The 12324-nt window shown below is 43.2% G+C and overlaps 1 protein-coding gene across 7 annotated transcripts in view; it reads right to left on the bottom strand.

The window, feature by feature from the left end:
* Window positions 1-12324, bottom strand: part of GAS2 (growth arrest specific 2) — a 98832-nt gene that overhangs the window by 21969 nt on the left and 64539 nt on the right. For all 7 annotated transcript variants that reach the window (XM_064163069.1, XM_064163068.1, XM_064163073.1 and 4 more), the window contains one exon: window positions 11314-11421. In XM_064163069.1, the coding sequence (XP_064019139.1) occupies window positions 11314-11421 (108 nt within the window). The remainder of the gene's footprint in view (window positions 1-11313; window positions 11422-12324) is intronic.

The following is a 12324-nucleotide window of genomic DNA, read 5'->3' as shown; positions in this document are numbered from 1 at the left end:
GAGTTAAAAGCACTCTTGCAAGCCTAGTCAGTATGTTAAGGATGTTTTAAGTACCTTCAGACTGACCCTGGGTAGCCTGGTCCAGTTGGAGGTTGGACAAGATGACCTCTGAGGGTCCCTTCCAACGCACTGCAATCTGTCAATCCTGCAATGCATTTGAGTAGCTGAAAGAAAGGCTCTGGATACTTAACATCCTTTCCCTTCCTGTCCTGTATGTACTCCATTACTCCTAACCCACTGGCAGATACTTATCCTTACTAGCTTTGTGCACTGATGGCATTTGCTGAAGCACTGAGAACCAACTCAACTCCACAGAGATTTTATTCTTGTTGCACTGCTTGCACAGGAATCAGGAATTAGGCCAAGACTGAACACCTATGTTATAATATCCTATTAAATAGCCAAACCAAACCCACACACAGAGACTTATTGCCATTAGTTTTCCTTCTCTAGAAAACATGCTCTAAAATGAGGCCATTGTGACAGCAACTGAAGAAATTACTATATTATACATGAACCTCTAAGATAATCAAACACAATCATTAGCATAGGCAGAGAAGGCTTTTACTGACTCCTTCAAAATCAGGGCTTATGCTCAGAGTTGTCTGATGTCAGCCTTCCTCTAACACCTTTTGCAAACATGATGCATTTAATTTAACTATAACAAAAGGAAGAGTAAATCCCACCACTCTTCCAAAGCAGACAAAAGAGAAGGAGGGAGGCTTAAGAACAATGTACACTTTGAGTAAGAAAGAGCCATGATATCATTCATTGGCTTGCTAATGTGTATACTTTGAGAGACTGGGGCAGGGAGGAGGGAAGGAAACAGAAACAGGGTTCTTTGTAGCCTTATGAAACACCAAATGACTCCTTCCTCTTGTCCCTCAGTAAATCATGGGGAAGTAGTTAAGTAATATGAACCAAGAAATCAGCACAAAAAGCACAGTCACTCTGAAAACCTGCTCTGACTGAAACACCAACCTGCCATTGATCTGATTGATGGGACTCTGGCTAGAAGGTTTCACCCAGAATTCTGAGTGCCAGTGTGGTCCTGCACCTTAGACACAACAGAACAGTGGTACTTAAAATGCATTCTCTTCGCAGAGAAAGCTTTTTAGGCCAGGCAGGATTAGCTTTGTGGTCTTTGTAATAGATGTCTGTGTCTTACACGTGTGCAGAGAAGAAATCATAATTGTAACTAGGCCTTGCTGTCAGGAGGTGTGGGGGAGGGAGCATTTGGGTTTAGCTCAAGCTGTAAACTGGCTCAGAGTAGTAATTTTACTTCCCACTCACAGATCCCATTGGCTTTCACAAGATCATTTTTGGAATGTCAACAGGGAATGGACAGGAAATGCATTTGCTGAAACACAGACACTGGACACTTCCATAATGCCACAGGAAGGAATCTGACCTTATTTACAAGTGGAAATTATAACCTGTTGGCATTTACCAGCCTTCTGCAGCAGCCAAGAATACTCATGCAGCCCAAAGTCAACATGTTGCACTTGCTAAGTTTTACTCTGCTATCTCATGCAGAATTTGATTTGGCAATTAAGAACAGTCAGCTGCTAACCCAAGTCACCCAGACCACCTGTGGCAAGGAGACCCAAAGACATAACACCAGAACCATCTGCAGCAAGTCCCCTTGTTTAAATACACCGTTGCTCTAATGGAAAGCTTCCAAATTGTGTCTGGAATCAAGGCTGAAAGTCACATGCATAGAGGTCAAGTTTTACATCCCAATCTCACTCAAAAGAAATAAAAAAAAAATCAGGAACAGGAAAGGTTTCAGGGGGGATCTGCTGAGGCAGACCACAGCTGAGCTAGAAAGCAATTCCATACACGAAGCACAGGTAGTCTAACACATGTAGAACTGAGGCAGAACATCACTTCATGAAATCATAGAATCAACCAGGTTGGAAGAGACCTCCAAGATCAGCCAGTCCAACCTAGCACCCAGCCCTATCCAGTCAACCAGACCATGGCACTAAGTGCCTCATCCAGGCTTTGCTTGAACACCTCCAGGGATGGTGACTCCACCACCTCCCTGGGCAGCCCATTCCAATGCCAATCACTCTCTCTGGCAACAACTTCCTCCTAACATCCAGTCTATACTTCCCCCAGCACAACTTGAGACTGTGTCCCCTTGTTCTGTTGCTGGTTGTCTTTGAGATTGTTAAATGTCCCTTCAACTGAAAGAGGAATTCATTATGGCTCTGCTTTTGACAAATAGTTATAAGCACATATCCTATGAATAAATAATTGCTCTTAAATATAATAATGTTCATGAGAAGTTAAGACATGCCACATGCTTAAGATGATACGAGAAGAGCCACACTGCTAAAGGCTTCAGGCAGTATATGCAGCAGAGGAAACAGTTCCTTGTCCCCATGCTGTGTTGTAATAGAATTTGAAAGATCTTAACTCAATGTTTTTTCATCATTGTTTACAGAAGCAATCACAACCTGGTTATTAGGTTCTGGCTGTCTTTTGACTTTTTAAGGGTACCAACAGGGCTGCAACTATTTGGGTAGACCAAAGGTATGTTTTTGATTGCAAACCATGCAATGATATAATCAGTTCTGATTTCAGCATGCATTTATCTAAACAGAGTGTTCATAGCAACTATTCCAGCATCTGTTGCCATGACTGAAACACTAATCTGACAAAAATACAGGGCAGGTTTAGGCTGGATATTAAGAAGAAATTCTTCATGGAAAGAGTAATGGCCTATTGGAATAGGGGAGGTGGTGGAGTCCCCTCTGCCTGGGGAGGTGGTGGAGTCCCCGTCCCTGGAGGTGTTTAAAAGGAGGCTGGATAAGGCATTTAATTAATTAGGAGGGTTAGGTGATAGGTTGGACTCGATGATCCTAGAGGTCTTTTCCAACCTGGTTAACTGTGTGATTCTGTGAAAATAATACAGTTTTGATGGCTTGGTATGGTGAGGATTTTTGGGTCTATCTGGAGGGCACTTTAAGAAAATCTTAAGGTAAATTTGTTTCTGGCAAGCTGAAAACAAAGCAGGACAGCACACCACAAAGCAATCTGAACCAACTGATGCTGATTTATGACTTGAGGAACCATGTCTATCTGGTCTTCAGCTTAAGAGTTGCTGGCTTTTTGGAAAATACCTTTCAGATAAATAGTTGTGTCTGGGATCTCCAGAGTTTACTAATCTTTGCCAAAGAAAACGTTTGCTGTATTTAATACTTCCTTACAGGAACAGATTCCTCTTGTTTTGCCCCGAGTTTCAACAATTAAAGACAAAAAAGGAGCAGAAGAGGTGCTCCCAAACCTCCATTCAAACATGCACAGCACTGCTTAAAAAGTTAAGATTGGGTTTTAGATGTATTAGGTCTGAAGGAGCTTTGCAAAGCAAGGTGATGATTAAAAGCACTGAAAGATAAAAAGAAACCAACACCACTTTGTGCATTCACTGTTTTTAAAACCAACACGTACAGGACAGATTTTTGTCACCTACAGCTAGGAAAAAGTTCATGACTACAAGACTGGACTGATGCAAATCAAAACAGGCTTCCAGCAAAGGACAGTTGATGGCACTGGGTGTATATTTAAGCAGAACTTCACACCCAGTTTTAAATTCCACATTTGGAGAAGCTAAGAGTTTAATCCCTCGGCTTTTGTGGGCTACTGCTGACTTCAGTGTTTGTCTACCACCTTACATCTTAAGTTGGCACTCTGTAGCATTCATGTGGTAATTAACACATTTCCATCAAGACCAAAAAAAAAAGGCAGGAATTAATTGCAGCCTTTCAAATGTTCAGTTGCTAAAAGAGCAAGACTACAGAGAATAACTTTGGTGAAAATTCACTGATGCACAAAACATGTAAGAGGACCTGGAGCCCAAAAATGCTACTTCTAAAGCCAAGACGAAATTAAACAAAGCCACAGAATGTAAAGTCAGGCTCAAATGTTGACCTTGGTTGAGCACTGGCAGTTTCTGTTGCTGAAGCATCCATGAAAGCATAATTCTGGTCCCGTGTGAACTTGGATAACCACTTGGTGCAACTATTTCCACTCGTGACATACGAAGAGCTCAGACACTCAAGAAGCAGAGACAGTAACTGATAGTCTAGACTAGGGTCTGACAGCTGACCATGAAGAGCTAGGGAAATCTGCACTTTAACCTGCTCAGATATTTTCATAGAATCAACCAGGTTGGAAGAGACTTCCAAGCTCATCTAGTCCAACCTAGCACCCAGCCCTATCCAATCAACCAGCTCATGGCACTAAGTGCCCCAGCCAGGCTTTGCTTCAACACCTCCAGGGACAGTGACTCCACCACCTCCCTGGGCAGCCCATTCCAATGCCAATCACTCTCTCTGACAACAACTTCCTCCTGACATCCAGCCTAGACCTGTTCTGGCACAACTTGAGACTGTGTCCCCTTCTTCTGTTGCTGGCTGTCTGGCAGAAGAGACCAACCTCACCTGGCTACAGCCTCCCTTCAGGTAGCTGCAGACAGCAATGAGCTCTGCCCTGAGCCTCCTCTGCTGCAGGCTGCACACCCCCAGCTCCCTTAGCCGCTCCTCACAGGGCTGTGCTCCAAGCCCCTCACCAGCTTCATCACCCTTCTCTGGACACCTTCCAGCACCTCAACATCTCTCTTGAATTGAGGGACCCAGAACTGGGCACAGCACTCAAGGTGTGGCCTGACCAGTGCTGAGTACAGGGGCAGAATAACCTCCCTCATCCATCTGACCACACTGTTCCTGATACAGGCCAGGATGCCATTGGTTCTCCTGGCCACACTGCTGGCCCTTAACTAAATTTTATACATGTTTGTCACAAACAAGTGAAATGGGAGAGCTGTCATTAGATGAGAACAAAATACACAATGAAACTGGAGTGCACATACTCTTAAAACCTCTTTCCTTTAATATTCGCTTTCTGTAAGCAAGAACACTTGCCAACCACTTTTTTTTTGCAATGATTAATTTAAATCAACAAATTCAACTTAAACTAGGAAGTTAAAAGCAGCTCTTAATTGCACACTAACTTTTAAACAGCAGGTCACATTTCAAAGGGCAGTGTTATTCCACTGCAGTTACTGGAAATGTAAAAAGCTGCACTTTAAAAACATTGTTCAGTCTATCCTAAAAGTTCCATTTTTGTGCTGGTGTGTATTTGAGGCAGATACACTGAATTTATCCTGATTATTTTGGCCTTTGGCTCCTAGACAGATGAATAAATAAACCAAGGACACAACTGTTCTGAATAAATGTCTCATTGTTTTATCCATTCTCTACCAGGAGACTTTCTTCTCCAAAACCTCCTTTTTTTGTTTGTTATGTTTGAAAGCTAAATCAATTCCTATTGACTCACACAGATGCAGCTGAAAGTTTTGTTCTGGGTTTTAAGTTGGAACAAAAAAAAAATCTCAAGACAGAATTTTAAGCAATGGACATAAACCAAAGCTTCCCTCTCATTCAGAACCAAGAATATCTCAGATTGACACTGGATTGTTTTTTATCTAAGATAACTCTCATATAATTCGGTTAATTACAATCCAGTTAATCAACTTAGCAGAAATAAAGAAATACCAATTTTTCCCTTTGGTGCCATGGTCTGGTTGACTGGCTAGGGCTGGGAGATAGGTTGGACTGGATGTTCTTGGAGGTCTCTTCCAACCTGGTTGATTCTATGATTCTATAAGAACCCTGTAGGCATGAAATCTAGGAGGGATGAATACAGCCCTCATATCAAACAAGGTGTTCTAGTAGGAGGTGTCCCTGCCTGTGGCAGGAGGTTGGAACTAGATGATCTTTGAGGTCCCTTCCAACCTAAACCTTTCTATAATTCTATGATTCTGTAACTATTCAATTCTTTAAAGGAGCAAAAACTAAAACTAAGAAGTCCAGTTCCCCCTGTCTCTTTCAGAAGAGTGGGCATGTCACAACTTCTTCTAGGAGAAGCCATCCTAGTGGAGCTGATGAATTGGAATGCAAATCATGACTACTCTCATTAAAATCCAATCGTTTACATATCAGCATGATAAAGAGGATTTGGAAAAACTCACAGCATCACAGAACCATGCAGGTTGGCAAAGCCCCTCAGGATCACCAAGCCCAACCTAGAACCCTACTCTACAAGATTCACCTTAAACTATATCCCTAAGCACCACATCCAAATGACCCATCTAAACACATCCAGGGTGGGTGACTCCACCACCTCCCTGGACAGCTCATTCCAGTCCCTCACCACTCTTTGCATGAAAAACTTTTCCCTAATATCCAATCTAAACCACCCCAGCCTCAGCTTGAGGCCATTCCCTCTTCTGTCTTCGATTACCTGTGAGAAGAGCCCAGCAGCAGCCTCTCCACAACATCCTTTCAGGTAGTTGTAGACAGTAATGACATCTAATAAAACAGCATTTATTACTTTTCTACTTTTCAGAATAAGAAAGCAACACAAAGACCAAACTCATTAAATGCATGGAGAAAAGTCCTGCTGCCTTTATGTGTGCTAAAAAAGTACTCTCCACACATCTTGCAGGTTGCCACATAAGTGTGGTGGAGCTTCAAAATGACATCCAGCTCACAGAAATAGCTTTCAGTGAGCAGATCAGCATGACTGCATGCAAAGTGCAAGGCTGCAGCAGGAGTAAAAGCCTTTGCTTTCACTTGGATAAGAAAATGACAGAGAAATGAAACAGTTTTGGGTTGTTTTTTTTAAAGCACTTTAACTTTTCACTGTTATTTCACAAATGGAAAAGCCAAACCACATTGTATTAAATATTTTATAAGCCCACATACCATTTTTGTTAGATCATGGCTAATTCAGTTCTATGTACAAGCATCATTACTGAGTCGAGATATAAAGTCCAGCTGGAAATTCCTGTGTAAGCTAAGAGGTCTTTAAGAACATTCCCCTAAAGCTAAGGAATACTGCACCTGATAAATCAATGCACTTTCAGGCCTGAATCCTAAATCTTCAATGAGAATCTCTGATGAACAGTGCAGGAACTTGGTTTCCTGATGCTACCACATAAACTTAGTGTCATTTCTCTAGATGGCAGCATGAGCCAGATTTATAGTATAGAAGTACACTGTGCACCAAGTACATCACAACAAAACACTCATCTGGGCTTTGCTTTTCTTTTCGATGAGCTTTGTACACTTTTTAGCTGAAGTTAGAGTGAAGAACAGGAACTTCAATTCACTCCATAAAATACTGCAGCAGCATCCCACAAAAGATAGATGCACTTATCTCAGCTGTGTTAGACTGAAGGATGGGATGGGTTTAAACTGGCAGAGGGGAGACTCAAACTAGATGTTCTTGACAGTGAGGGTGGTGAGACACTGGCACAGGTTGCCCAGGGAGGTTGTGGATGACAGAAACACCCAATGTGATCATTCAGGCTTTTCTTGAACACCTCCAGGCACGGCGACTCCACCACCTCCCTGGGCAGCCCATTCCAATGCCAATCACTCTCTCTGCCAACAACTTCCTAACAACATCCAGCCTGGCACAACTGGAGACTGTGTCCCCTTGTTCTGTTGCTGCTTGCTTGGCAGAAGAGACCAACCCGAACCTGGCTACAGCCTCCCTTCAGGTAGCTGTAGATAGCAATGAGCTCTGCCCTGAGCCTCCTCTTCTGCAGGCTGCACACCCCCAGCTCCCTCAGCCTCTCCTCATAGGGTTTGTGTTCCAGGCCCCTCACCAGCTTTGTCGCCCTCCTGTGGACACCTTCCAGCACCTCAACATCTCTCTTGAATTCAGGGGCCCAGAACTGGACACAGCACTCAAGGTGTGGCCTGAGCAGTGCTGAGTACAGGGGCAGAATAACCTCCCTTGTCCTACTGGCCACACTGCTCCTGATGCAGGCCAGGATGCCACTGGCTCTCTTGGCCACCTGGGCACACTGCTGCCTCATCTTTAGACTACTATCCACCAGTACCCCCAGGTTCCTTTCTTCCTGGCTGCTCACAGCCACTCTGTCCCCAGCCTGTAGTGCTGCTTGGGGTTGTTGTGGCCAAAGTGCAGAACCCTGCACTCTGCCTTGTTCAGTCTCATCCCATTGGCCTCTGCCCACCCATCCAGCCTGTCTATATATATATAATTAACTACCACATAGAAAACACTGCTGATAGTGGCCTGAGGGGAAATTTTACCTTGACTCATTCCTGCCAGGGTGGAAAGCCTGGCACTGAGGAAGTTTTTTTGTGTTTGCTGTTCCTTTTTCACTTGTTTCATACACAGATAAAAATTAACAGAAAGAGGGACTAAGAAAGCACTGCAGAGAGGCCTGGACAGGACAAATCAATGGGCTGAGGTCAACGGAATGAAGTTTAACAAAACCAACTGCTGGGTCCTGCACTTTGGTCACAACAATCCCAAGCAATGCTACAGTCCTGGGGAAGAGTGGCTGGAAAGCAGCCCAGTGGAAAAGGCTCTGGAGTGCTGGTGGGTGGGCAGCAGTGTGTCCAGGTGGCTAAGAAGGTCAACAGTATCCTGGCCTGGATGAAAAGCTGTGCATCCAGCAGGAGTAGGGAAGTGAATATGCCCCTGTATTTGGCCCTGGTGAATGAGTACTGTGTTTAATTCTGGTGCCACAAGATAGGAATGACGCTGAGATCCTGGAGCACATCCAGAGAAGAGCAATGAGGCTGGCAAGGTGCTTGGAGGGCAGGCATATGACCAGGAGCTGTGGTTGTTGAGTTTGGAGAGGAAAAGGCTGAAGGCAGATCTTGCTGCTCTCTACAACTACCTGGAAGGAGGTTGCAAGGAGGCTGGTATTGGTCTCTTCTCCCAGGTAACCAAAGATAGGATGAGAGGAAATGGGTTCAAGCGGGGAAGACTTAGGTTGGACATTAGGAAAAACTTACTGCATGTGGTGAGGCACTGGAACAGGTTGCCCAGGAAGGTGGTGCAGTTACCATCCCTGGAGGTGTCAAAGAAGCTGAAGATGTAGCTCAGGACATGGTTTAGTGGTTGTGGTAGTTGGGTTATGGTTGGACTCAGTAATCTTAAAGGTCCTTTCCAACCTTAATGATTCCATGAATAGGTGATAACTCCACTTTAAATGTGGCTCTTGTCATGTTTTATCACTTGGTAAACCCCCAGGTCCCTTTCTTCCTGGCTGCTCTCAGCCACTCAGTCCCCAGCCTGTATTGCTGCTTGGGGTTGTTGTGGCCAAAGTGCAGAACTCTGCACTTGGCCTTGTTAAATCTCATCCCATTGGCCTCTGCCCACCCATCCAGCCTGGCCAGGTCCCTCTGCAGGGCTTTCCTACCTTCCAACAGCTCCACAGCTGCTCCTAGCTTGGTGTCATCTGCAAACTTACTGATGCTGGACTCAATCCCCTCGTCCAGATCATCAGTAAAGATACTGAACAGGACTGGGCCCAGCACTGATCCTTGGGGAACACCACTAGTACCAGCTGGATGTGGCACTATTCACCACCACTCTCTGGGCTCTGCCATCCAGACAGTTCTTGACCCAGCACAGAGTGAATCTGTCCAAACCATGAGCTGCCAGCTTGCCTAGGAGCTTGTTGTGGCAGACTGTGTCAAAGGCTTTGCTGCAGTCTCAATGCTTGGAAGTCTCAAGCATGTTTTCTCACAAGAGTCCAAAGGATCCCAAAGAAAGGCTGACAAATCTGCTTAGGTACACAGTAAGAACATATAGAATGAAGAGTAAAACTTACTGTGATCATGTGAAGTGTTCCAAAATGTGGTTCAAACCAACCCAAACCAAAAGAGAAGTGACATTTAAAACCTAGGAACATGGACTTGCTCCCACTGAAGTTCATGGCAAGCTTCCACTGATACCAGTTCTGTAGGAATGATCTCTAATAGTGGAGTTTAATGTCTAATCTATATTGCTGCTATTTTTTGGCACGACTCAGCTTGGAATGTGGTAGTGTGATATGAAAAGGGTGTTTTGTTTGCAAACTTGGAATCAAATCTGACTTGGACTAGATTGCACAATAAAGAAGCCAGCAAAAGGGAATTTGACACTCGCCATTCTGGCAGAAAAACTTAAGCTTCTCAAAACTAGAAGAATAAAAACACTTTCAAATTAAAATCAAAAGGAAGGAAACATAAGTGTTGAGCTGTACCAGACTACTGGCATCCTTGGTTAATGACTACTACCTTCTTCAAAGTCTTTGGAAGTTAGTAATAGAGCTAATACCTAAGAATAGTGCAGAATAAAAGCAATCTCATGGTCTAGGAAATAGAAAGGCTATTAATTCTTTATACTAGCATGTTAAACCTCAAACTCTCTGTTGCAAATCCTGTGTTTCTTCTTCCTTCTGTGCTATTACTGAATTAATTGGGAGTTCTTAGTCCCTGCTCAGCACAGGATTTAAATATGTTCTCAACTCTATACACATGAGAAAGCCTAAATCCTTATCTAAATTTGAGTTCATTGTAAGTTAATCATAAATTAATGTCAGAACAAGCACTCTGGTGTTTTGTTGAACTAGAAACTTGACTTCTGCAGATGGGAGGAAGCCTCTTGTTCTCACAAGTGCTAAATTGTCAGTTATCAGGTCAGAGTTGTGTGCCTGTAGCAGTACAGGGTTAACAGTTGAGAGCAAGAGCTAGCATTTAACAAGGATAGTGCATAGGGAGAGGAACATGGGAAGAAGCACAGCATAAACCTGCTATGGAGGAACACAGTTAGCATATTTTCATCATTATTATTACCTTAAGCATACATAGAGAGTAGGTTAAGAGAATCAAAATCAAATTTGGGTAGTACATTTGTGCTAAATTCAGTCAGATACTACTGCCTGCAAATATTTCTGTTAATGATTAACTTTGTGCTCTGAGAGTTAATGCATTACACACCAAGTCTGAAATACAACACAGCATCTCTTAATCAAATGAACTACTATGGACATGAAGGTTTTGCTCATCCCACTTCAGCAACATGTCTTAGTTGCAACTTGGCAATTCAGTGACCATGAAGTCTTTGATCTGTTTCCTGACCTGTCAAACAGTATCAGCTAAAACAAAGTGGAGAAAGGCTGTTTTAATGCTGTAGATGTTCTTTCAAACCAAACTGAGAGGAAGACATCACCTCCACTGGTGAAAGACTTTCAGTTGGCACTGATCAAAGACAGAGCAAATCCAATGACCTAAATTTAGAAGGATCTACCACAGGCTAATAATTCCTTGGGTCAGTCAACACACTGTAGGATATTTATTCCCTGAGAGCATCATGAGTCAGTGGTGGTTAATCAGAAAGTCTTTTTTTTCCTGCTAAACAGTGATATCATTGGCAAAGTGCAAGGTAGCAGATACTTTCAGTTCACCACAGAACAAAAACCAGAATCTTTACCCTAATAAAGAGGATCTTCTCTCCAACTCTGTACCTTCCTTGGGAAAGACGCTCCACACAGAACTTATTAGGGCATTTACAAGGTGGATCTTCAGAAATGTGTTTAACCTGAAAAACAGGGAAGTTACTAATAGAAACTATTCAAAAGAGCACGTGCAGAACAACAATTTGCCACAACATGACATCAACTGGCAGTATTTTCTCAGTCTTTCTTCATGTGCTTTTTATTTCTTTAGTCCCAGCCTACAGCACTTTCAATGTCAAGATCAACTTTACAGCTGTAGTGAAGTAAAAATAGAGGCAAGTGTCAGAGTGCAACATAATATTTGCACTGTTTAACTGAAGTCAAACAGCTTTTTGAGTTCAGCATCAAGCTTGTGTAGATGTGCTCTCAGTATTATGTGGTGAATCAGCTCAGCTGTCAGAGTGCTAACAGAGCTGACAGGCAAAATGGAGAGTCCATAACAATGCATTTTCCCTTCTAAATGAACATCATAAATACAGAACAGCAAAAATGTCAATAAGAGGCCCTACCCAATAGCTTCACTTGGCACTTCCAAAGAGTGAAACAGAGAACACTGTGGCATAATCACAAATCCATGCCAAGACACTCCCTGGAATTGCTAACTTTGGTGATCTTCACCTGAGGGCATTAGCACAGTCAAAGGTAAAGGAGCCTCAAAAGTTCTCTATCACTGCCAACAGTAAGGGCTGAGAAAACACAGATGAAAACTACTTTCCTGCTTTTTATCAGCTGCATCAGCTTGACTTCAGCCACCTGTGTAATCTTTTGGCCTTTGCATGTGCTACCAAACGCAGGAATGCTGCATAAAAGTATGCTTTGTACTTTTCAGTGATCTGAAAGTAACACAAACATCAATGCCAAAAGAATAGACCTGCTTGAGAAACTCTGACTTGGCTTCCAAGCTGCACTACTGAATAGAAGCAGTGGTTACAGATGCAGCATTTTCATATACTGAAAGCTGACCTAGTACAGCAGTGGCAAACTTC

The sequence above is a fragment of the Pogoniulus pusillus genome, chromosome 24 (assembly GCF_015220805.1).
Source record: "Pogoniulus pusillus isolate bPogPus1 chromosome 24, bPogPus1.pri, whole genome shotgun sequence".
NCBI lineage: Eukaryota > Metazoa > Chordata > Aves > Piciformes > Lybiidae > Pogoniulus > Pogoniulus pusillus.
The sequence above is the reverse complement of the archived record's forward strand: the minus strand, read 5'-3'. Positions and strand labels throughout refer to the sequence as shown.